Below are 24,458 nucleotides of genomic sequence, written 5' to 3'. Positions count from 1 at the left end.
TTGCTATGTGAAAGGGGTCACCAGTACAAACGTTTGAGAACCACTGAACTAAGCAGTCATCTCGGAGGCGGGAGTACACTGAATCCTTCCATTTCAGCTGCCTTTTTATCCAGAGATGTTTCTAATTCACCCCCCAAATTCAGGGAAATGGGGTTACAATGTGCTGAAGAACATGAGATTTGTGGGAGTTATGTGCTTAACAAAATCTGAACTAAGAATGGCCCTCCTGGGTCAAGACCAACGGTCCACTGAGCCCAGTATCCTTTCTTCCAACAGTGGCCAGAGCCAGATGTTCAGAGGGAATGAACAGAACAAGGCAATCTCGAGTGATCCAGCCCTTGTTGTCCACTTCCAGCTTCAGGCAGTCAGAGGTTTAGGGATAATCAGACTATGGGGTTGCATTGTTGACCATCTTGACTAATAACCACTGATGGACTTATCCTCCAGGAACTTAACGAATTCTTTTTTTAATCCAGTTATGCTTCCAGACTTCGCAACATCCCACTGTAACGAGTTCCACAGGTTGACTGTGCTTTGTGTGAAGAAGTACTTCGTTAGGTTTGTTTTAAATCTACCGCCTATTAATTTCATCAGGTGACCCCTGGGTCTTGTGTTATGGGAAGGGACAAATGACAATTCCCTGTTCACTTTCTCCACACCAGTCATGACTGTACAGACTTCTATCACATTCCCGCCTTAGTCATCTCTTTTTTAAGCTGAACAATCTCAATCTTTTTAATCTCTCTTCATATAGAAGCTGTTCCAGACCCCTAATTATTTGTGTTGACCTTCACTGTAGTACCTTTTCCAATTCTAATGTATCTTTTTTGAGATGGGGCGACCAGACCTGCACACAGCATTCAAGATGCGGACGTACCATGGATTTATATAGAGGCAACATGATATTTTCTGTGTTATTATTTATCCCTTTCTCATGGTTCCTTATGTTGTTAGCTTTTTGTTTTTCCTGCTGCTGCACATTGAGCGGATGTTTTCAGAAAACTATCCACAATGATTCCAATACCCCTTTTTTGAGTGGTAACCTAATTTAGACCCTCATTTTGTATGCATAGCTGGGATTATGTTTTCCAATGTGAATTACTTTATACTTATCAACATTGAATTTTATCTGCTATTTTGTTACCCAGTCACCCAGTTTAGTGAGATCCCTTTGCAAACTTTGCCACTTCACTGTTCACTCCCTTTTCCAGACAGTTTATGAATTTGTGAAATAGCACAGGTCCCGGTACAGACCCCTGGGGGACCCCACTATTTACCTCTCTCCATTGTGAAAACTGACCATTTATTCCTCCCCTTTGTTTCCTATCTTTTAACCAGTTACTGATCTAGGAGAGGACCTTCTTTTATCCCATGACTGCTTACTTTGCTTAAGAGCCTTTGGCATGTGAAACATCGAAGGCTTTCTGACAGTCTAAGTACTCTATATCCATTGGATCCCCTTGTCCACATGCTTGTTGAAGCCCTCAATACTAGATTGAGGGGACATGACTTCCCTTTACAAAAGCCGTGTTGACTCTTCCCCAACCATATTGTATTCATCTAGTTGTCTGATAATTTAATCCTTGACTCTAGTTTCAACCAATTTCCCGTGTACTGAAGTTGGGCTTACCGGCCTGTAATTGCCGGGATCACCGCTGGAGCTTTTTAAAAATTAAATAAATAAAAAATCGGGTTTACATTAGCTGTCCTCCAATCATTTGGTTCAGAGTCTGATTTAAGTGATAAGTTACATATCACAGTTAGTAGTTCTGCAATTTCCTATTTGAGTTCCTTCAGAACTCTTGGGTGAATACCATCTGGTCCTGGTGGCTTATTACTGTTTAATTTATCAATTTATTCCAAAAACACCTCAATTTAGGGCAGTTCCTCAGATCTGTCACCTAGGATGGCTCAGGTGTGGGAATTTCCCTCACATCCACTGCAGAAAAGACCAATGCAAAGAATTCATTTAGCTTCGCTGCCACCGCCTTGTGTTCCAGGAGTGCTCCTTTAGCACCTTGATCATCCAGTGGCCCCACTGCGTTTGGCAGGCTTCCCACTTCTGATGTACTTAAAAAAAACGGCTGTTAGTTTGTGTCTTTAGCTAGTTGCTCTGCAATTCTTATGACACTTTTACACTTGACTTGCCAGAGTTTATGCTCCTTTCCATTTTCCTCAGTAGGATGTGGCTTGATTTAGTTGGGGATTGGTCCTGCTTTGAGCAGGGGGTTGGACTAGATACCTCCTGAGGACCTTCCAACCCTGATATTCTTTGGTTCTATGATTCCAATTTTTAAAGCTGCCTTTTTGCCTCTAACTGCCACTTTTACTCGGCTGTTTAGCCATGGTGGCATTTTTTGGTCCTTTTACTGTTCGGGGGGGGGGGGGGGGGGAGAGGAAGAGAGAATGCATTTAGTTTGAGCCTCTATAATGCTGTTTTTAAATAGTTTCCCTGCAGCTTGCAGGCATTTCACTTGTGCCTGCTCCTTTTAATTTCCGTTTAATTAGCCTGCTCGTTTTTGTGTAGTTAACCCTTTGTGCAGTCAAATGGTACTGCGGTGGGTTTTAGTATTTTCCCCTCTACACAGATGTTAAATTTAATTACACTATGGTTGCTATTACCAAGTGGTCCAGCTATATTCACCTCTTGGACCAGATCCTGTGCTCCACTTAGGACTACATCAAGAATTGCCTCTCCCTTTATGGATTCCAGGATGTTCTGATGAAAGTGAAGACCACTGCTGGTCTAAATAAGGTTCCTCAGAGTGAAAATTTAATACGTACCCAGGACAACGACGAGACTGTGGCTCAGGAGAAAGTTTATGAAAACCATCTCCACAGCTGCAAACAGATCCCAAGAAGTCGACCAAAATCAGCCTCAGATGCATTCAGCACAAGAACAGGACATACAGTACCAGAATGGAGGGACTGTGCGACATCATATGATACACAAGTACGTGAACCAGCTTTATCAGCCTTGAATTTTACAGCAGCATGTTTCAGACAGCGAGGCAATTTGTGTTAGAAGACAGGATTGCTGTGCTTAAAATATCTTTAGAAAACAATTTGAGGGGCTGAGCTGAAAAATAAAAACCTGTCCTCAAACTAACCAGCTTTGCTATTCTGTTTGAAGGAGGAAGATCAAAACCAAGACCATAGAGACAGTGAGGGCTGATTGCAGAACGTAAAGTCTCCCTGTTTGCCCTCTCTCAGGTCCCGAGGGCCGACAGCACAGCATTGTGTAACTGACAGCATGGCCTAGTGGGCTGAGCACAGGACTGGGAGTTTCGCTCTGGAGTTATAATGCTAGTTCTAGGAGTGATTTGGGATGTGATCCATGGAAAGCCACTACCCTCTTCACCTCCATTTCCCCCTCTGATAGTGCTGACTTCAGAGGGAGGTAGCAAGGAACACTGGCCGCCCCCCCCGGGGGGGGGGGGGGGGGCGAGTACTGCCACAAGAGATCTGCCAACTCACTTCCCTTCTCTTGCCTTTGTTTCTCCTTTTACCCTTTATTCTGTCTTGTCCATCTGCACTGTAAACCCTCTTATTGTGCTAGGCACTGTACAAGCCGAGCGAGGCCTCGATCTTGGCTGGAGCAGCTAGATGCTAACATAATAAAACCAACAAGAGGGGCTCCTTGACGTCGGTACAGAACTCCGGAGATGGAAGGCATGACAAGTGCCAGGCTGTAGTGCTCCAAGGCTCAGCCGTTCCACTCTCTCTCATCCCTCAACGAGAGCCGCATAGCGGCACGTCTTCTGCTGCCCTTTGATAAGAGCAAAGAAGAGCTGGGAAAGCACCAGCGCGCATGCAACGCTCCCTCCTGCCTGCCCAAGCTCGGGCTGCTCGCCCCCGGCAATTCCAGGCTGGCGGACTGCCGGCAAAGGAAAGCGTCATTAACTCAGCTGTCTCTGTTCCGTAAGCCATCATTTGCACACGACACTCCAGAGCGCTGCACAAACACGGCCGAGGCCAAGAATAGCGCTCAACAGACACGTTGACAGTTAATTATCGGCGAGGCTCATTTGCTTACTTGTCTAAATCCTCCCGGGCCACAGCCATGTGATAGGCGGCCTCCAGCGTCAGGACTCCCTGGAAGAGCTGCAGCGCGAGGGGCAGGTTGGTCTCCACGTTTTCAATGGCGTAGAGCGCCGAGCACACGCAGTCAGAGGCGGCCTCGTGCAGGTTTGAGGACGTCTTGTCTTGTCGCTGCGGGACAGGAGGGGAGGAAAGGAGCCAGGTGACTAAGGAGCGATAAATGAGGCTGCACCTAACGAAGCTTTTGTTTGGTCCCAAATACCAAGGCACGTTTCTTAGTACACAGCTCTCCCCACACCACCTCCTTTGCCAGCCCTGCATAGCCTGCTGCTATACCCAGAGGGCAAAGGACCTTTGCCTCCATTGAACCCTTCTGGCTTCCCTACACGGCACAAAGAGGTGGAACAGAATGACTGAAATCTCAGCACCATGGAAAAATTGTACTAGCCCCTTTCTCCTTGGGTGGGGGAGAACGGGGACACACCCCTCTGAAGTGCGAATAAAATACTGCTTTTATTATCCTTAGGGTGCCCCGGCCCGGTAAACATTCATGGCCATTGTGCAAGGCTCATTTCACAGAAGCTTTAATAGCTCCCATAGGGCACAGAGCAATTAGGAAAGGAGACAGGGCTGGTGTACAAAGAAGGAGAGAGGAGACAGCGAAGAGGAGAGGAAACAAAGGAATAGCAGTAATCTGGTGCACACCTATAGATGCCTTTTCATAAGGGGATCCTTAAGCATTTTGCAAACGTTAAATAATTAAGCAGCACAATCCCTGGTGAACAAGGAAGGGGAGGGAGGAATTAACTGCAAAAACTAGCATGAATGTCACATGCAGGCTGAAAAGCTGAGCACTCAGAAGTCAGAAAACCCCAGAGGAGAACAGTTTCTACTGCAACATTAACTCAGACTTGTTTCCTGCATTAAGTGCTGTCTATTCCTCTTTCCAGTGTTAAATGGGAACCTTGATTTGCATTTTTGTTTGCTTCGACTGTATCGTGCAACAAATGCAAAGCAAGTTACCCATTTAATAATGGCACAATAATAAAACATGAGACAATACCTCATCCATGCAACAGGTCTGAGCAGGGGTGAAAGTAACCTAAAGGACTTACCTGTATGCCGGAGTCCTGAGCAGGGGTGTGGTCTCAACCGGAAGAGGCATGGCCTCTTCCAGAAGAGGTGTGGCCTTTAAATCACCCTGAGTTACCAGCCGCAGAGGCGGCTGGGAGCCCCGGGGCTCAGGGATGAATTAAAGGGCCCGGGGTTCCGGCTGCCACGGAGCTCCAGGTCCTTTAAATCACTGCGGGAGCCCGGCTGCTGGAGCTCCGGCGGCGCTTTAAAGGGCCCAGGGCTCCTTGCAGCGGCTGGAGCCCTGGGCCCTTTAAATCACCACCGCGGAAGCCGGTCCAGTCCGGCACGGCGTACTGGCTCTTGCCGGTACACCATACCGGACCGGCTTATACTTTCACCTCTGGGTCTGAGCAAACAATGCAGGAGAAACCTGTACCACTTGTGTGTGCTTAGCTCAGCTCTTCAACCTTCATGTTGTATTAATGCGAGTTTTTGCATTTAATTTTCCTGTTTTACTGGAGCACTTTGGGGTTTCCACACATATGGAGAAAGACTTTCCTGAGTTAGCTGTTCTAAGTTAAAGGTGTCAGAAAAAGGAGAGATAAAAACGCTGTACTGTGCACGAGCAAAATATTAACTTACATGTTCAGAACTTGGAAAATCTACAGCCAATTTTGTTTCTTTGATGAGGATTACAAACCAAGCCAAGTTTTATGCTTCTAGCCTGGAAAGTTAACAACGTTCGAATATTTTAAATCCCGTGCGGCTGGAGAGAACTTTATTCCAACACTTGCATAATGCAAACAAGTGTTAAAGGCACCTTGCTCAAAGCCTTACGAAACAATTCACCTTTAAGCATGGTAAATTTCAGCCTGGAAGACCTGTATATGATGGATGCAGTGTTGTAGCCATGTCAATACCAGGATATTAAAGGTGCCAGGTGGGGAAGGTAATCTCTTTTATTGGACCAACTTCTGTTGGTGAGAGAGAGACAAGCTTTCAAGCCATCGATTCTTCAGGTCTGGGAAAGGTACTCTGAACATCACAGCTAAAATGCAAGGTGGAACAGATTGTTTAGCATATTCTAAGGGACCAGCATAACTACTTATGCTAAACAATGTGCTCCACCTTGCATTTAGCTGAGACACTGGGAGTACCTTTCCCACACCTGGAGAAGAGCTCTGTGTGGCTCGAAAGCTTCTCTCTCTCTCACCAACTGAAGTTGATCCAACAAAAGAGATTATCTCGCCCACCTTGTATATGATGGAGAAAGTTATGAGCACCTAAAAATGAGATTAGTATAAAACCTTGAACTCAGCCTTAATTGAAGTGTTCAGTAACAGCAACTGCTAGCAATGTTCATTTCGCAGATGGGGAAAACAGACAGAAGTTGAAGTCAAACTTACTTCAGGTCACAAAGAACATCAGTGACAGAAGCTGGAATGGAATCCAGGAGCCCTGGCTCCCAGCCTCGTGCTCTAACAACTCGACCAGTGGTCCCCAAACTGTGGGTGCACCCCCCTAGAGGGGCACAGAGGAACGTTTGGGGGGGAGGGGCGTTCGGTGGCGAGGTCCAGGCCAGCCCCCACACTCCCTGCCCGGCCCCCTGCCACCCACCCCAGCTCCGCTCCACCCCCAGCTAGGGTGACCAGATGTCCCGATTTTATAGGGGCAGTCCCGATTTTGGAGGCTCTCTCTTACATAGGCTCTTTTTTCACACACTTTCCCTCTGGTCACCCTGCCCCCAGCCCAACTCTGCCTCTAGCCCCAGCTCCTCGGTCAGCCCAAACTCCTGTGCTAGTAATGGAGGGGGAAGCACAGACAGATTCCATTACTGGAAAGGGGGGTGGGGCATGACAGGAAAAGTTGACACACCAGTGAACTAGACAAAGTAGCCTCTTAATAGAAGTTGAGAAAACTGATGATGAATGGGCCAGACTGTGCGAATAGGAGACCAGATCTACTAGAACTTTGTGAACGTCTTTTCAGAAGTATTGTCTGCCAGAAAGTAGAACCACTGGGTTTGCCAAGATTACAGGATCCGGCATGACCAACAAGGTTTCTGCAATCCAATGCCACCCCACTCCCATGCCAGTCCTGTCCTGTCCCAATGTACTATAACTGGGAACAGTACAGTGAGCCATTTCGTGACCCATCTGGGGATAGAACTGCTGAATCCCAAGCTACACAGAGGAAGGATTGTGGCAGTAGGGCTTACGACAGAAATGCAGCTGTAGGGAATAATGGAGTCCAGGGGGCGAGAAGGTGTCCTTGAAAATGTTCATGCCGCTCAGATCAAGGACTTTCAAATGCAGCAGGACAAGAAATTCATGGTTCTTTTCACTATCTGAATAGCTAGAGATTGAGACGGATGATGACCCTGAAGGTGGTGCAGGTTTCTCCCTCCCCTATGGTATGCAGCCAAACTGGAGAACAGATCTTACATTCGCATTCTACGTCTGTTGTGTTTTGGGCCCAGGGGCCGTCACCTACCAATCCCCCAATAATCCCTTTGCAGCTCAGAAAACCAGGATTTTGTTTGAGTTGCTCTTTTCCCTGCCTATTTCACTCTAGAGAAATGGAGTGAGGTTTCCTCCCCAACTCCATGAGCCACAGCCCTTTGCTCAGTTAAGGCTAAAAATGACATCTTCAACCCTCCCCTTCAACATGCTGTGCTTGGGGCTAACTTCATCCCAGTCTGTTCACAAAGAACCTTCGTCATTCGCCTTCACGGTCCCTGACGCAGAACAGAATAGGATTAGATTGGAAATTCACAGAGAACATAAGCATCACCCCCTCCTCCACTTCCCTGTCCAGTCCCGAGTTCAGGATTCAGCATTCTGGTCAAGAACGTTTCCCCACGTTCTCTGCACATCTCAGGTCAGCAATAGCAGCAGCTGGTTCCAGAGAACTGGAATCCTGAACTCGGGACCTGACATGAGGGCAGAGGAAGCACTTAAAAAGTATTTTTTTCTTTAGCTGAGGAAATTCGATGTTACCAAGTGTTAGTCATCTGGGACCTACCCGATTTTCCAAGTGCCACTAGAAGGCAACGAGCAAGGGAAGACGGGGAGTTCCTGGCTGCTGGGAGGCTTGGCCAGAACTGGACTCTTGCTCTTAAGAGATTCCTGTGCTCCTGTTGACACCCACTTCTCCAAGTTGCCAGTTCTTGACAGCCTTCAGGCTAGAAATCTGGGGGGCACCAAGCAGTGCTATTTGGGGCACAGGGGACGACCTAGTGCACAGCGAGCAGCACAGTGGGCTAAGAGATGGGTCGGGCATCATACTCAAGACAGAGGAAAGGGCCCAGGAAGGGGAGTAAACTTCTCTTTATGACCTGCATGCAGGCCACCAATGAGCGATCATCCTAGTGCGCCAATGTTTACAACAAATCTGCACAGGGATTCCAAACTGATTTCAAAGTTTTGCTGTTCCTCTCCTGGTAAAAAGTGACCATCGTTCTTCCCGGGCAGAGAGAAGCTCGTTCAATGGCCTGAGCGAATACTCACCAGCACCTCGAAGAGGAGGGACAGTAACTTGCTGTTGGCCATGAAGTTACTATCCAGAACTCCCAGGTTGAACCAGCTCCCCAGGCAGCGGAAAATTTTCATCAGCATCTTCTCATCGTTACCTGCTTTCTCCACACAGGTCATCTAGGGGAGAAAGGGCAGGGATGGAGAATTGGTTAGAGACCCAAAGTTACCAGTTCGTTTCCACAAGCATGAAACTGACGCCCTCCTGTGTACAACATGTTTCTGGAAGCCGTGAACAGAGAGGATCAGCATTTCATGGTACGCAGCATCCATGACGTGATCGTTGAGGGACGAACTGTATTTAAAACCACAATTCCCGCCCCCATCAGTGTCAACATGAAGAGACTCATCTATATCACTAAATGACACCCCCACGCCTAAAATCAGCCTCTCGAGAAAAGCGCATGGCAAGAAACACGAGCCACGTACCATACCCAGAACGTCAGTCTGGCAGGACAAGTGAAGCAAGCACGAGATAGGAGATGACTTCAGACATCGCCCCCCACCTCCGCCCTGCTTAAATAGACAAGCCCCCCCACGTGATCTAGGGACTGAGCCAAGCACGTCAATTGACTTCAACTGCAGTGACAGCGCATGGTGAGAAAAGCAGCCTGGAATCTGTTCACCCGTCCACGGCACATCAATTTCCTGCAGGGTCCTGTCTCAAAGATAGCTGAAGCCCGGCCCTAATGAGCTTCATGTTTGCCAAGTCTCAAGTTAAGATTTCCTTACGCTCACTGCTGCAAAATACACTCGCATCGCTAGCTTCGCGGGGAGGGCTTTGAAAGGTAAAAGGCAGCGTTCGGGCCCACTTGAGGACACTCGTTACACTATCATGCGGTAAGAAACTGGGGAGTTATTTCTGACTGTGGCTCGGAGCCCTCAGCCCTGGGGGAGGGGGCCTTCTGTTGTCCATCAGCAACCCCACTGACAAGGTTTGCCAGGACCCATCCAAAGGGGGCCCTTGCTGTGCTAAGCTAGAAAAACAGCCTCATGTTTTGCCGAGTCAGGGCTTGAGCGGACCCTGGCCCATCCCATCTCCAGGGAGAATGGAGCCTACAAGTTTCACAGCTTTCCATATCAAGAGCGTCATGCTTACTGTTCACTTGACAGTCTAGTCCAGAAGGCTAGTAGCTCTGTACATTATTACAGCCTCTCGAGGACTCTTATTAGACAGAGGTTTTATTAGACAGTAGGGGGTCTACTTAGATCGTGGAGAAATCACACAAATTTCATGGGTTGGTCACGGCATAAATAGAAAATGTTGCAGAGGTGTTACATATCCCTGAAGAAAATTGTGCGACTTCTCCTATAGCATTTCTCAAACTAGGGGCCCAGATCCAAAAGGGGGTCACAAGCCTATTAGGGGGCCGCAGTATTGCTACCCTTACTTCTGTGCTGATGCTGGGGGTTGCGCTGCCCGGGCACCTAGCTCGGAAGGCACAGCGGAAAGCAGCGGCTGCTGGCCGGGCTGACTTGAGAGCTTGGCGCCAGGGCAGCGCCCGCCGCTCTCTGCTCTGCCTTCAGAGCTGGGTGGCCGGAGACCAGATTTCATGGTCCATAATGCAATTTTCACAGCTGCGAAGAATTTGGTAGACCCCTAAATATAAGTAACTTAAAAAAAAATATCTGAGCTAAATCCTACGCGAGTTCTATATACAAGTTAAATCCTAGACAGACACCCGATTTCTTTTTGCTCTTCAGGCAGCCCATTAAAATGCCCACTCTAGACTTTGCAAAGGAAACTTGCGTTGTCTGACCTGGTCCCCTACTTTGAAGGAACGCTCTTTGGCATGTTTATTATACCAGGCTTTTTGCTCTTCCTGAGCATCGTTTAGGTTTTCTCTAGCGAGGGCTAACGAGGTTCGGAGGAGGTTTTGTAGGTTGTTTACAAAATCCAGAATGTTAGATCCTGGAGAAGGCACAAACCCCTCCCATTGCTGCTTTACCAACTGTAATAGTCCCTTAACCTCACGGCCATATACAAGTTCAAATGGTGAAAACCCTAAACTGGGATGTGGTACAGCCCTGTAAGCAAAGAGCAACTGCTGCAACACTAAGTCCCAATCACTGGAGTGCTCATTTATGAATTTACGTATCATGGCCCCCAAAGTTCCATTAAACACGCCAGGCAAACCAAACACATGGGTGCAGTCTGCCTGGCAAAGCCAACAAATGACAGGCTGGCCCAAGAAATCACTGGCCACGATCTCCTCTCAGCAGACGTATCTGCAGACGGACCATCAGCAGCTATCACCAGAGACTTGCCACTGTGCTGCCAAAAGCCACTTTTCCTTTCAGACTTCGGGAGGGTCGTGGTGGTGGAACATGTTCAGAGATTCTACCAGTGGGTCCAGCTGGCCTGGTCATGATCCACCATCAGCTTTTGACTAACCCCGGCTTCCCACATCATCTCTACTAATCAGCAATCAGAGAGACATGAGCTTGCTCATCTAACCAATTAACCAGTCAGACAGCCGGCTTCTCTCTCTTCACAGAGAAAGTGCCCGGGGTGGCTAGAGCGAAAAAGCAGCACAACGTTTTAGGGGTAACATCTCTGCAGACCCATAAAGATAGAACCTAGGCTTTAAACTAGGTTGGAACTTAAACCAGCTAAGTCTGGTACAGGCTCCAGGGTGAGGTTCTGTGGCCTTCAAGGTGCAGAAGGTCAGACTAGCTGATCACGATGGTCCCTTCTGACCTTAAAGTCTGAAAGACTTTCAGAATCTGGATTAAAGCAACTGGCAAAATTAGGAACATGTTCTCCATGGCCATCCTTATACATGCAGGTGCACTGTATGCTGTGGGGTTTTTGGGTTTTTTTGTTTGTTTTTGGGGTGGGGGAAGGGTAGAGAGGAAGAGCAGACACATAATCGATCTGCCTCTGAAGCATTAGATATTGGCCACCACTGGACACGGGATACCTAACTGATTGGAACAGTGTGGTCTGACCCCATGTTCCTAACCTCCCCTGCTCCTGTTCTCGGCAATACGTTTGTATGGAGGCAGCCTTTTTGAACTTTTAAACTAAGCGTTAAGCTCCCCGTTAAATTTTAAGAGAAAAGAATTAAACTTCAGAAGCCATTTGAACACATGAAAATGAGGAATTCTGGACAGCAAGGTAATAAACTGGAGTTGAGTGCGGTACCGGGTCATACCACAGAACCAGGTTAACACCAATATTATTTATACTCCTGGTGCATATTTTATTTGTCAAAATAATTCAATACAATCATGCTGGTTTAAATTGTTTTGGTAATTTATTTAAACTACAATACAATGGATGGAGAATGGCTGTGGGGAGCATTGGAGAAAATCCCCAACACCGCTCCCCCACCCAGTAATGTAGCTAGGTTTGACCTTTTATTTCTAGTTATTAGACAACAAATATATGCAGCCATATGCTCAGTGTTACATCACAGGCAACTGAAGAGCAAGGGTGGGCTGGGGACTCCAACTCATGATTTATATGGGCTACTGACCATCTCCAAATAGGTCAGCAGCAAACAGTTCGTGGAGCACATTTTGATAGGAATTGTTTTCAGTCCAAAAATTTAGTTCAGTTCTAATCACTAAAGCACCATAAGCATTTCTAAGGCCACACTGTCCTTTACACCACTCTGGCAATGTAAAGGAGACTTAAAACTTTTACACCTGTTTTATACTCCTGGGGAATTCACAAAGACAATGGGAACAATTCACTAAGCAGGCAGGCTGCTACATTCTGCTCTGCCTGAGGGGACAGAGCCTGCCCCACGCCTACCTCCTCAGAAACACCCCAATGCCCTGCTCTTCCATGCCAAGCATGCTGCCATAGCAAGTGAGAGGGACAGAGTCTCTCTCTCTCTCACATGCATGACTGCCAAGCCGTCCCTGCAGAGATTTACGTCTCTACCAGCTGCTCCAGGAGCTCAAATCGACCTGCCTATGCTGCCAGGGAGGGGCGTGTGACCACTCTTGCAGCTTCCCTTTGCTTCCCCATCAGAAGTCATTTTTCTATATGGAAACAAAAATCTGCAGGGGACATGAATTCTGCGCATGTGCAGTGATGTAGAATTCCCCCAGGAGTAATTATTTAGCATCTTCACTGATGATCTGGAAAAAGGAAGCAACCAGCATGTTAACCAAACATGAAACTAAACAGTTGGGGATGAAGAGTGTGGGGGAGAAGTTACAAGCAGCAACAAGGACACAAATACAAGGACCTAGACTGAAGACATATGAGCTGAAAATAAAGTGAGATTTAACAAAGGAGAGATATGGAAAGCAGGGGAGTCAAGACAAACACAAGACGATATTGGACAATGAATTGGAGGTGCTTGTTACAGGATAGCAAAAAAGGGCAATATGCTTCATATGATTTGGAGATGCTTTTGGGCAGAAGTACCCCATCACATTGCAGGAAGCCTCTTTACGGCTTGAGAGCACAACCCAGAATACTATGCCCAATTCTGAGCAATCAGAAAGATACAAACAAGCTAGAGGGGATCCAGAGAACAAAAGGAATTAGAAATGGGCAAGAGTGTTGATTCACAAAGTAAGGTTAAATATTCTACATATGGCACAGCTAAACAATGGCTAGAAGGGACCATAACTGTCTGCAAATAACCAAGGGTGTAGCATCAAACTGAGAAGGGAATTTGATCCGGGGCGCCGGAATGGGGTGGGGGAGGGGCCAGGGCCTTAGCACTTTTAAAAGAGGGAAGGCGGGGCCTTGGGGGGCAGTGGGTGGCATTGGGGGCAGGACCATGGTTCAGTGTCCCCCTCACTTTTAGGGCGCTTCTGCCACTCCTGAATTTGACATCTTATGAAGTTCTGTAACTAGGAGTAGTGGAAAATTTAGGGTGAGCTTGGTCAGGTGATGGGATAATTCCCTCACAGGAAGTGGCGACCCACATCACTGGTGTCATTCAAAACTGGATTCGACGAGCGCTGAAGGCACCCTGGGGAATGAACCTGCATTAAGCGAGAGGTGGTTTTGAGGGTGGAGAAGAAGAGAGCTATGCAACTTAACAGATCGGTTCCAACTCCAGCAGCTATGAAAATGAGAAAAATGATGGCCAGCAGAGCTGAAGCAAAAGGAAAGCAGCTGGAGGAAAAGCTTGGGCAACAGAGAGCAAAGCACACACAGATGCGCAGGGCAGCGAAAGGAGAGAAGCAGAGAAAGCGTGGGCTGCAAAGCAAAAAAATCATTTCTGTTACCATCTATTATAATTATAATACATCAAAATGCAATTCCATCTGGGGTTCTAGGATATTAACAGCCTTATTATGCACAGCTGGGGGGCACGTTGTATTTCCCATTTAAATAAGCAATGTGAAATGGTAAAAAGTAATGAGGAGCTCTGCATTAATGTGTATGGGGGCTGTACTTCAGTACAGCCTGGAGGGGGGAGGAGGGGGGTCCAGATTGGTCTCTCCTGAGTATTTAGTTCAAATAATTTAGTCGGAAATGAGTAAAGCATCCTTGGGAAAACACTGACCGAGTGGAGTGGGGCTGGATATATTCTAGTCAGCTCCTTTCAATCTCTGTGAACTGCTTTGGAGACGGGTTGATTCATTTCACCCTCAAACCCAAGTCACAAGCCTTGTTGAGCACCAATGTCCTCAAGCAGTTAGCTCCCTGGTGAGCCCCAACTCTCCTCAGCGGCACACCAGTGGGAAAGCAACTAGAAATTCACCTGTGGGTGCTGATTTTTCCATCTGCCACCATATCTCATCCTTTGGGTGAACTCTACGGGACACTACATTGCACGAAGGGCGTGGGTAAGTCAAGAAAGAACTCGTGGTAAAAATAAGATAAAAAAGATGGCCTTTAGGTAGCCGTAAATCCCCAGGTTCTTATTCTGACAAATCAATACCTCTCATTCTAGAATTACGTTAAAGGTTCTCTCTGCCACAGTCTCCTTGTATATTAAAATAAGATAAGCGAATGGTCTGGGATCCCTCATCTGTTTTGATCTACAAAGAAGGTCCTACTTAATTCACGATATTGCAGACCCCGCAATATTAGGCTTCCACCACAATTTCGACAGCAGGAGTCCCCACTCTCAGCCACGGGCGGCTGACCGTGGAAAAACAACAACGGGCCTTATTACAGCAAATAATAATAATGATGACTTGTCCCTGATTTTCCAGAGCTTGTCCACAGCCCAGCCGCGATTCAAGTAGGGCCTGATGTCTAAATGCATTTAGTGCCAGTGAGGGCTGCTGGACTGACAGCCCAGGAGACTGAAGGCCTTTAAGCACTGCCACTCTTTGTTCTGTGCCAGTTTCCTCCCCAAACGGCCCCTCTCTGTGTCTCAAATCCTGACTAGCTGGAGGGGTAGTTAAGGCTCCATGACCAAACTCAATCCTTGGCCTACTGCTTACAGTTGGGGGCCAGCTGTGGTTTTTTGTTGGACTCATCCACTAGGGATGGAAGAGAGCAACTAGTTTCACACTGGCAGCTGTTAGGAGGCCTGATCGCTGCCTGATCACTTCCAATCTGGGCTAGATCTAAAATAGTCTCAGACTGTGTCCTATGCCACCCGAGCAGACTGATGTGTCACATGCCTGCATTCCAGGCGATCTACTTACTAGAAGGGAGATCACTGTACTGGAGTAATAAGCCAGGTCTTCAATGATTTCGGTCCGGCGGTTGGCGCCAATGCGCAAAGATCGGCTATTAACCTCCTCTGGCAGCACTGTGAGGATCTCCAGCAGAAAGGGCAGTGATGTCACGTCGTTACTGTACCTGAAACAGACGGAGGGGCAAAGAAGTGAAACGGCACGGAGAAGAAAGGGGCTTGCCAACGTGCACAATATCCAACTCCGGGAGTGTCTAAGCACCTTTAACACCACAGCGGGAGAGGAGAGGAATCTCGCTGAAAGAGATTCCGGACAGAGTTGTCCGAAAACACATCATCTGGATGCACGTCAAAAGCAAACATTAGGCTACGAAATAAATGAGCATTACTGACCCAGGTTTGGGGTTTAGTTCTCCTACCGTAGTCGGAAGTGCCTGTCAAGGAGGATGACAAAAATCTCTTGTTCTACAAATACAACAACTCAAGTCCTATCACACGTGCGCACGCACACACACACACACGCACGCACAGAGCCAACAATGGCATCATGCAATCTCCATTTCACATTGCAGGGGCCTTGTCGAGTAGAAGCTTCGCACGGCACCTGCAACATTTCAGGACAGCGCAATGTGTATGTGCTGGCCTCATGCAGTGACAAGTGTTGCTGGACGGGGCTCCTGCTTTGAGCTCCAGTTGCTCAGTGACAGTACTCAGCCCTAGCAGGAAGTGAAAGGAATGTCTCACGACACTAACCAGCTACCCCTGCAACCAGTTAAGATGCAGCATTGACTGGCTGGAGACTCCTGATCAACCCTAAACCAGAAGGATAAGCCAGCTACGCATGTGAGAAAGGGATTGTAAAGCAATATAGAAATGGAGCTGAGGAAGGCTTAGACCGGAGCCCTAAAAAAGCATGCACAGCTTCAATCACAGATATGTCTATAAACCGACTTGCCACTCACTTCACCTAGAACACTTCACTACGATAATTCAGTTAGAATCAGGAGCCACTTAAATTTTCAGTCACGAAAAGGTTCTTTTCTAGCACTTTTCCAACTCTTTTGTATCAGTGCACACAAGTGCAGTTGTGCTTTCAGATCATTACCTTTCTTTTCGCATTCTTGTAGGCGAAGTCTTGTAGGAGTGGAGTGATTTGTACGTTTAATATTTCAATAAAGCGTAATGATATAAAACAAATACTTACTTTTCCACCAGTGTCTGTACACAGCCCTTCCAAGAAGCCATTTGTAGGGCGAGATCTGCTATTGCTAATGCAAGCTAAAACGTGGGGGAGGGAAAAAAAAAAAGGAACAAGACTAAGACCAGTGCTAAAAACATGAAATGGCCAATTTGTACTGCTAGACAGGGAGAAAAACGTCCAGATTCTGTTCAACACCACCAGGAGAAGATGGGAGAAGTCAAACCCTCTGTGAAGTAAAGCCAGACCCCTCAGATCTCATGGTAATCCCACAGGACTCAGTATCCAGGAGCCAGAGGACTATTTCTCTGGTGTGTAAGCAGCAATAGAATACTCATGACCCAATGCACCAGTCCATCAGGAAGGAAGGGGCTACATAACTTTTGCTGGGCACATCATTTAGTCACAGGTAACAGTCATTTCCTCAGGCTGAGGGGTCATAGGCCTGCAACTCACCTGTCAGACTGGCCAGAACTCTCCCACCCACTTGCAAACTGCAGTGTCTTGTCCATGGCTGCAAACCTTCTCTCAGGTTGGCTAGCGGAGGCTGCATCATACCCACTGCTCCCTAGAAACGTAGCCAGTCTCCTCACTAGCACTGCGAGGTTATTTGCATTTCATTTGAATCAGAAGCAATGTACAGTTCCTCGGCTATAAACAATTTTCATTCAGGCCCAACCTTGCCCGCACAGAAGTCAAATGCAAAATTCCCATTGACTTCAACCAGTGCAGGATGAGACTCTGCAGGCTGATCGAGGACCAACAGGTAGCGAGGCTGATTTGGACTTCACAGGGATGTGGTGACAAGTGCTCTGCAGTGTCACGCAGGAGAGCTAAGTTGACGGCACAAAGGAATAATTAGTTCTTCAATATCTGAGATGAACACAGCCCTGGGGAAATGGTAGCACCTCACGTCAGAGAGCTTCCAGTCGCTGAGGGCGATTTGATGGGTAATTCAATGTTGTTTTTGGAGCTGAGCAGGGAAAAGATCCTTGCATAGCTGCTCCACCCATCACTCTCCCAACGCAGCACAGAAAGGGGTAAAATAATGTATTAACGTGCTGAATCACTGCCGAATTGACCATGGGACAAGAAATAAACTAAGCTGAGCCTATAAATGGAGAAACTGCTCCGACTGGGTCTAAAGGACATTGATTTTCCTTTTCTCCGATTTTCCTGCACCACGCTAAACGAGGAACAGCCAGGGAGCACGAATGCTGGATTTCTGAAAGCCAGCAGTGAAAAACTTTAGTCATGATTAAACGTTACTTGCAGCATCTGTTTCTTGCCCTTTCTCCTAAAGAAGGCAGCAATTATTGTACAGAGGATTTGATGGGGCAGCGGTGCTAATGTTACAACATGTCCACAATGCATATCTAATTAAGACACCGAATTATTCATCCTTTATTACGGAAAGGTGGTATGCGACTGCCTTGAGAAATGCTCCTTTTCCTCCCCCCACCAGGAGTAACACAAGGCTTACCTGAGTTACAATGACGGGTGACAGGTCTTTCAAGTTCTGAATGTGGGACAGTAAAGAGTCCCGCAACGAAGCATGCGAATCTGTGGGGAGTTCATAGAACGAGGTTTGAATCTTCATCTTCATGGTCTGTGCTGCAAAGTAGCATGATTCTACATCCTGTCGGATCTGTAGCAACTGGTCTGAGATCTCCCACGCATGAACCTAAAGGCGAATTGGAACATTGCAATCAAGCAGAGAAAGACATGGAATAGAACTCAGATTAGCTAAACATTTATCGGCAGGGCTTTTTAAACAAAATGGACTTTCCACAAGTTTAAGCATCAAGCTTGCAAAAAGAAGAACCCAGAATTCCTGCAATTACAACTCCCTTGTTCTTAGCAAGACTATCGCCAGAAGTGTTGAACTGGGGACTCCCTTCTGAATATGTTGCTGTCAAAGCATCAGTCACCTAGCAGAGGCTGGTTACACAAAGATGCCAGGCTCAAGGACAACATCAACCAACTTCACCTCAAGGTGAAAGAACAGATCATACATCTGACATGGGAATACGTCAGTATTTCCAGTTAGAAGGCTACTTTGGGGATTAAATGGAGAATCAGCTTTTCCAATGGACCTTGGTTTAAACATGCAATGCTTACTGCACTTCCACTCCTGTTCTTAAAGCTGCGTTCATTGCCAGATGTGAGACAATTTCTTGTAAAGGGGCTAAATTACAGTTCAGCTGCTAAAGGCAATGCTGGCCATCCACCATCACCACCATTCACTGTACCGCCTGAAGCTGCAGTCACCTGGGACTTTCCAGACTACAGCTTCAGGATCCCAGCTGGGCCTTACAACACATTTCCTTAACTTTCACAAACGACTAAGAACTGCACCTGAGCTGTTGCTAGCTAAATGAAGCCATGTCACGGGGTTAGGGGAGGAAGAGAGGGAACAGAAAGGATATGAAAATATTTTAGTAATATTAGCTCTTAGATCTGCAAACGAGACTGGAATGCAGCTCACACTCCAATGACAAAAGCTGCCATCTTGGTAAACAATGAGGCGGCCAGGGCAGTCTTACAGAGCGATCCGGACGTCCCAGTAAGCTCGGCCCTCTCCGACAACACGCGTTCTAATACAGCTGAGCCAAGTGCAAAGCGACGCATCTAGGAACAAGGAACATAAGCCACAGCTACAGAATGGGGGACTGGACCCCGGGGAGGAACCAATAGGAAAAGGGTCTTGGAATCATAACAGACAAGCAACTCAACACGCGCTCCAGGTGCAATGCTGTGGTGCAAAGGGCCAGTGTGACGCTTGGATGTATAAGCAGAGAAGCAGTAAGCAGGACTAGCGAGGGGATAATACCTCTCTCTGTGGCACTGGAGAGGCCGATACCAGAATACTGTGTACAGTTCTGGGGCCCACATTTTAAAAAGGATGTTGAAAAACTGGAAAGGGTGCCACAAAAATTATTTGAGGGCCAAAGAAAATGACGGTATCGTGCTCAATCTGTTCAGCTTATCAAAAAGATTAAAAGGTGACTTGATTACAGTGAATAAGTACCTCCACCAGGAGAAAATACCAGGTGCCAAAAGGGTTCTGTGATCTAGTGGAGAAAGGCAGAACAAAAGCCAAATTTTTTACCGAGGTTGATTGACCATTGGGACAAACCTCCTAGGGAAGTGCTGGATTTTCCACTTCTTGAGGTCTTTAAATCAAGACAGGATACGCCTGTCTAGAAGATGTGTTTTGGCCAAACAAGTGATTGGGCTCAGTATGGAGGAAACTGGGTGAAATATAAATGACCTGTGATGTACAAGAGGTCAGACTAGATGATCTAATGGTCCCGTCAAGCCTCAAAGTATAGGAAACCTAGGCTAGGTTATGATCATTCCAGAGTGAGTCATGGAAATCAGACCTACAACTTTGTCTACGTAGTTAGCTTGGTGTAGGAGCTCAAAATGCACTCTCTCCTTTAACACAGCGAGATCGTTCTTTGCCAGCATGCAGTAACAATAGAACTGCCTCTTCTCCCTACATCCCTATAATAAATCCAGTGTGCTAAAATTGGCACAAGGTAGAAGGCCAACTCTTTCCCCCTTTCCCCCCAAACCCCATTCTCATTTTGCACACTGCACGAGCCATTGCTGCTAACTATGCCCTCGGCAGACTGCTCACCCAGCCATCCCATCCGAGGAGCCACACGGCCCAGAAAGCATTCCAGCTCTGTGCCCAGAATACTGTGCGTTGTAGCTCTACATTATCAGCAGCAGAATGCCTATTGCTTGGCATGGTTCTGTTTTACCGCACTGTTTATGTTCGCTTACAGGACTACGCTACAGTAACGCCTACACCTGAGAGCTGAATCCTTTTCCCTTCCAAGCGCCCCACACTTCGATGGACCTAGCCATGTCTACACCAGGGGTTAGGTTGACCTAACTATGGTGCTCAGGGAGCAAAATCTTTCACAGCCCTGAGTGACATATAGCTAGGTCGATATAATTTTTAAGTCCACACAAGAGATCCACTTCCTGGACACTACCGTGCAAATAAGTGATGGTCACATAAACACCACCCTATACTGGAAACCTACTGACCGCTATACTTACCTACATGCCTCCAGCTTCCATCCAAGACACATCACACGATCCATTGTCTACAGCCAAGCCCTAAGATACAACCGAATTTGCTCCAACTCCTCAGACAGAGACAAACACCTACAAGATCTTTATCAAGCATTCTTAAAACTACAATACCCACCTGGGGAAGCGAGGAAACAGATTGACAGAGCAAGACGGGTAACCAGAAATCACCTACTACAGGACAGGCCCAACAAGGACAATAACAGAACACCACTGGCCATCACATACAGCCCCCAGCTAAAACCTTTCCGGCGCATTATCCACGATCTACAACCTATCCTGGAAAATGATCCCTCACTCTCACAGACCTTGGGAGGCAGGCCAGTCCTCGCTTACAGACAACCCCCCAACCTGAAGCAAATACTCACCAGTAACTACACACCACACCACAGAAACACCAACCCAGGAACCAATCTCTGTAGCAAACCTCGCTGCCTACTCTGTCCCCATATCTACTCTGGCAACAGCATCAGAGGACTCAACCACATCAGCCACACCATCAGGGGCTCATTCACCTGCACATCTACTAATGTTATATATGCCATCATGTGCCAGCAATGCCCCTCTGCCATGTACATTGGCCAAACCGGACAGTCCCTCCGCAAAAGAATAAATGGACACAAATCGGACATCAGGAATGGTAACATACACAAGCCAGTAAGTGAACACTTCAATCTCCCTGGTCATTCTATTACAGATTTAAAAGTCACTATCATTGAACAAAAAAACCCTTCAGAAACAGACTTCAAAGAGAAACAGCAGAACTAAAATTTATTTGCAAATTTAACACCATTAATCTGGGCTTGACTAGGGACTGGGAGTGGCTGGCTCATTACAGAAGCAGCTTTTCCTCTCCTGGAATTGACACCTCCTCATCTATTATTGGGAGTGGACTACATCCACCCTGACTGAATTGGCCCTGTCAACACTGGTTCTCCACTTGCGAAGTAACTCCCTGCTCTCCATGGGTCAGTATATAATGCCTGCATCTGTAACTTTCACTCTATGCATCTGAAGAAGTGAGATTTTTTACCCATGAAAGCTTATGCCCAAATAAATCAGTTAGTCTTTAAGGTGCCACCGGACTCCTGGTTGTTATTGTGTTTATTCCTTTTGTTCCTAATATACTTTTTAAGAAAACTGATTTTCCTTAACTCTGCTGGCCATGCATTTCTCCTGGTTTCCCTTATCAATTTTCTACAATCACTAGTTTCGGATTTATATTCATCATCACTATCAACTTCCCCTTTCTTCCATTTTGATATGTTCTGTTTGTAGTTGCTTTCACTTCCCCATAAACCAGATTGGTTGTTTAACCAGAGAGGCCTTCTCTCTCAATTGTGGCTTTTTAGGCATCCATTAAAATGTTCTTATACAGTGCCCAGTTATCATTCACATTTTTCTGTTTAAATTCTTTCCAACAACTGATCTGGCTCAATTGTTTTCAGTTTTGTGAAACTGGCCCTTTTAATGCACTAAGTATATATACAGCCAGTTTGGATATTATTCTATTCGCACATTACAAGACACAATCACAGAAATGTAGGATGGAAGGGACCTCCAGAGGTCAGCCAGTCCAGTGCCTGAGCTAAGGCAGGACCAAGTACACCTAGCTTAGACCATTCCTGTATTTCCAAACAAGTATTTTTCTAACCTGTTCTTAAAAACCTCCAGTGATGGGGGTTCCATAACCTCCCTTGGAAGCCTGTTCCAGAGCTTAACATCCTTATAGGGAGAAAGTTTGTCCTAATATCGAAGCTAAATCTCCTTGCTGCAGATCAAGCCCATTACTTCTTGTCCTACAACTGATCCCTGTCCTCTTTGTAGCAGCCTTTTGACATATTTGGAAAACAAACAAACAAACAAAAAACCCACTTATCTGGTCCCCCCTGAGCCTTCATTTCTCAAGACTAAACATGTCCAGTCTTTTTAACCTTCCCTCATAGGTCAGATTTTTTAAACTTTTTGTTGCTCTGCTCTGGACTCTCTCCAATTGGTCCACGTTTTTCTTAAAGTGTGGCACCCGAACTGGACACACTACTCCAGCTGAAGCTCACCAGCACCAAGTAGAATAGGTCAATTGCCTCCTGGGTCTTGCATGGAACACTCCTGTTAATGCAGCCCAGAAGGATCTTAGCTTTTTGCGTAACTGCGCCACGTGGTTGACTCAAATTCAATTTGTGATCCGCTATAACCCCTCCCCCAATCCTTTTCTGCGGTCCTGTCACCTCGCCCAGTGGCTCCCAACCTTTCCAGATGACTGTACCCCTTTCAGGAGTCTGATGTGTCTCGTGTACCACAAGTTTCACTTTGCTTAAAAATTACATGCTTAGAAAATCAGACCTAAAAATACAGAAATGTCTCTCAGCACATAATAGTCCTGAAAAATTGCTTACCTTCTCATTTTACCATAGGATTATAAAATAAATCAACTGGAATAAAATTTTGTACTTACATTTCAGTATATCATATACAGAGCAGTATAAACAAGTCGTTGTCTGTATGAAATTTTAGTTTGTACTGACTTTGCTAGTGCTTTTTATGTAGCCGGTTGTAAAACTAGGCAAATCTCTAGATGAGTTGTTGTACCCCCTGGAAGACCTCTGCATATCCCTGGTTGTAGTTGTGCATTTGATATTTCCTTCCTACGTGTAGCACTTTGGACTGGTCTTGATTGAATTTCCTCTTGTTGACTTCAGACCAATTCTCTAATTTTTCAAGGTTATTTTCAATTCTAATCCTGTCTTCCAAGGAGCTAACAACCCTTCGCTGCTTGGTGTCATCTGCAAATTTTAAAAGCATACTCTCCACTCCATTATCCAAGCCATTAATGAAAAATGATCATTTGTACATAAACTACCACTAACTTTTAGGTCTGATCAGTTTTTCTTTACTGTCAAGCTGAAGTCTAATACAGAATTCCCTTGGTTGGATGCAAAACTTTTTGACTCAGAAAACCATCATGTATAAGGTTTAGAAATCCCTAGAATGTTTTAGTACTGGCACTCCAGATTGAAGTCCCGTAGGGAAACATACCTTTTCTTCCTATACATTACAGATAGGAGCTTCAGTTGCCGGTCATCCTGTTCCCTCGTGTGATTCAGTGATCTGTTGCAGATACCAAATGAGGGCAGGCCAGTATATTTCATAGGTGAGAAAACAAATGGAGTGACTTTCCCAAGGCCACAAATCAATGTTTGGGCTGAGATTAGAACTCAACTGGTTGACACACAGTTCTGTACTCTTGCGCAAAGCAAGATTTGAATACAGCAAGGATCATTCTGGGTGCTTTACAAGCCACCAGCCCCCGAGTCTATAACCTAAATATTAAAACATGTTGATATATTTCAAAGGCATTTTGGCCCAGAAAGCAGTACACATGCAGCAGCTGCATCTTTCTGAATATTCACAACAATACACAGACATGAGACTAATGGCAAATCAAAATCAGCTTGATAAAGGAGCCTGAAAATATTACTTTGGGCACAGTTACGAACAAACAGGGTTCTGTTCAGCACCTATTTCCCCGTTGCTTTAAATACCAGAACAAAGGAAATTTGCATCAAAAATAAAATAAAGATTTAAACCCAGAAGCACCTGGAAATCAGGAGTTAATACTGAAACTTCTTCAAATTCACCCCTTTGTGCCTAAGGGGGACAGCGGGTGGAATCTTACATGCCCTGATTAGCTGCAATATCTACACACAACTTGAGTTAAGGACAGTTTCATCCTTTGCTTTGACTTCTCTGGATTTTGTAGATTTAAGAAACGTTACTCTGTAGGACTTGAATTTCATTCTAAATGCAGGTCTCCCCTCCCTTTCCATGGGTAGTGCACTTGCCCAAAGAGCTTTGTCTCAAACACAAAACTGGCATTTGCTCTAGAGGCTTTAATGCGCAGTCCCACTGCAGTCGTGGCAAGCCGCCGAGACC

General features: G+C 46.3%; 1 protein-coding gene across 4 annotated transcripts in view; it reads right to left on the bottom strand.

Moving 5' to 3' along the window:
* The window catches only part of TNPO3 (transportin 3), an 83,362-nt gene that overhangs the window by 30,524 nt on the left and 28,380 nt on the right, over window positions 1-24,458 (bottom strand). For all 4 annotated transcript variants that reach the window (XM_065551741.1, XM_065551744.1, XM_005281295.5 and 1 more), the window contains exons 2-6: window positions 17,899-18,099; window positions 16,422-16,495; window positions 15,228-15,384; window positions 8,625-8,768; window positions 4,037-4,212 (exon numbers count right to left, since the gene is read on the bottom strand). In XM_065551741.1, coding sequence (XP_065407813.1) covers window positions 4,037-4,212; window positions 8,625-8,768; window positions 15,228-15,384; window positions 16,422-16,495; window positions 17,899-18,099 — 752 coding nt within the window. The remainder of the gene's footprint in view (window positions 1-4,036; window positions 4,213-8,624; window positions 8,769-15,227; window positions 15,385-16,421; window positions 16,496-17,898; window positions 18,100-24,458) is intronic.

This window comes from Chrysemys picta, chromosome 1 (genome assembly GCF_011386835.1).
Source record: "Chrysemys picta bellii isolate R12L10 chromosome 1, ASM1138683v2, whole genome shotgun sequence".
In the NCBI taxonomy this organism is placed as follows: domain Eukaryota; kingdom Metazoa; phylum Chordata; order Testudines; family Emydidae; genus Chrysemys; species Chrysemys picta.
The sequence above is the reverse complement of the archived record's forward strand: the minus strand, read 5'-3'. Positions and strand labels throughout refer to the sequence as shown.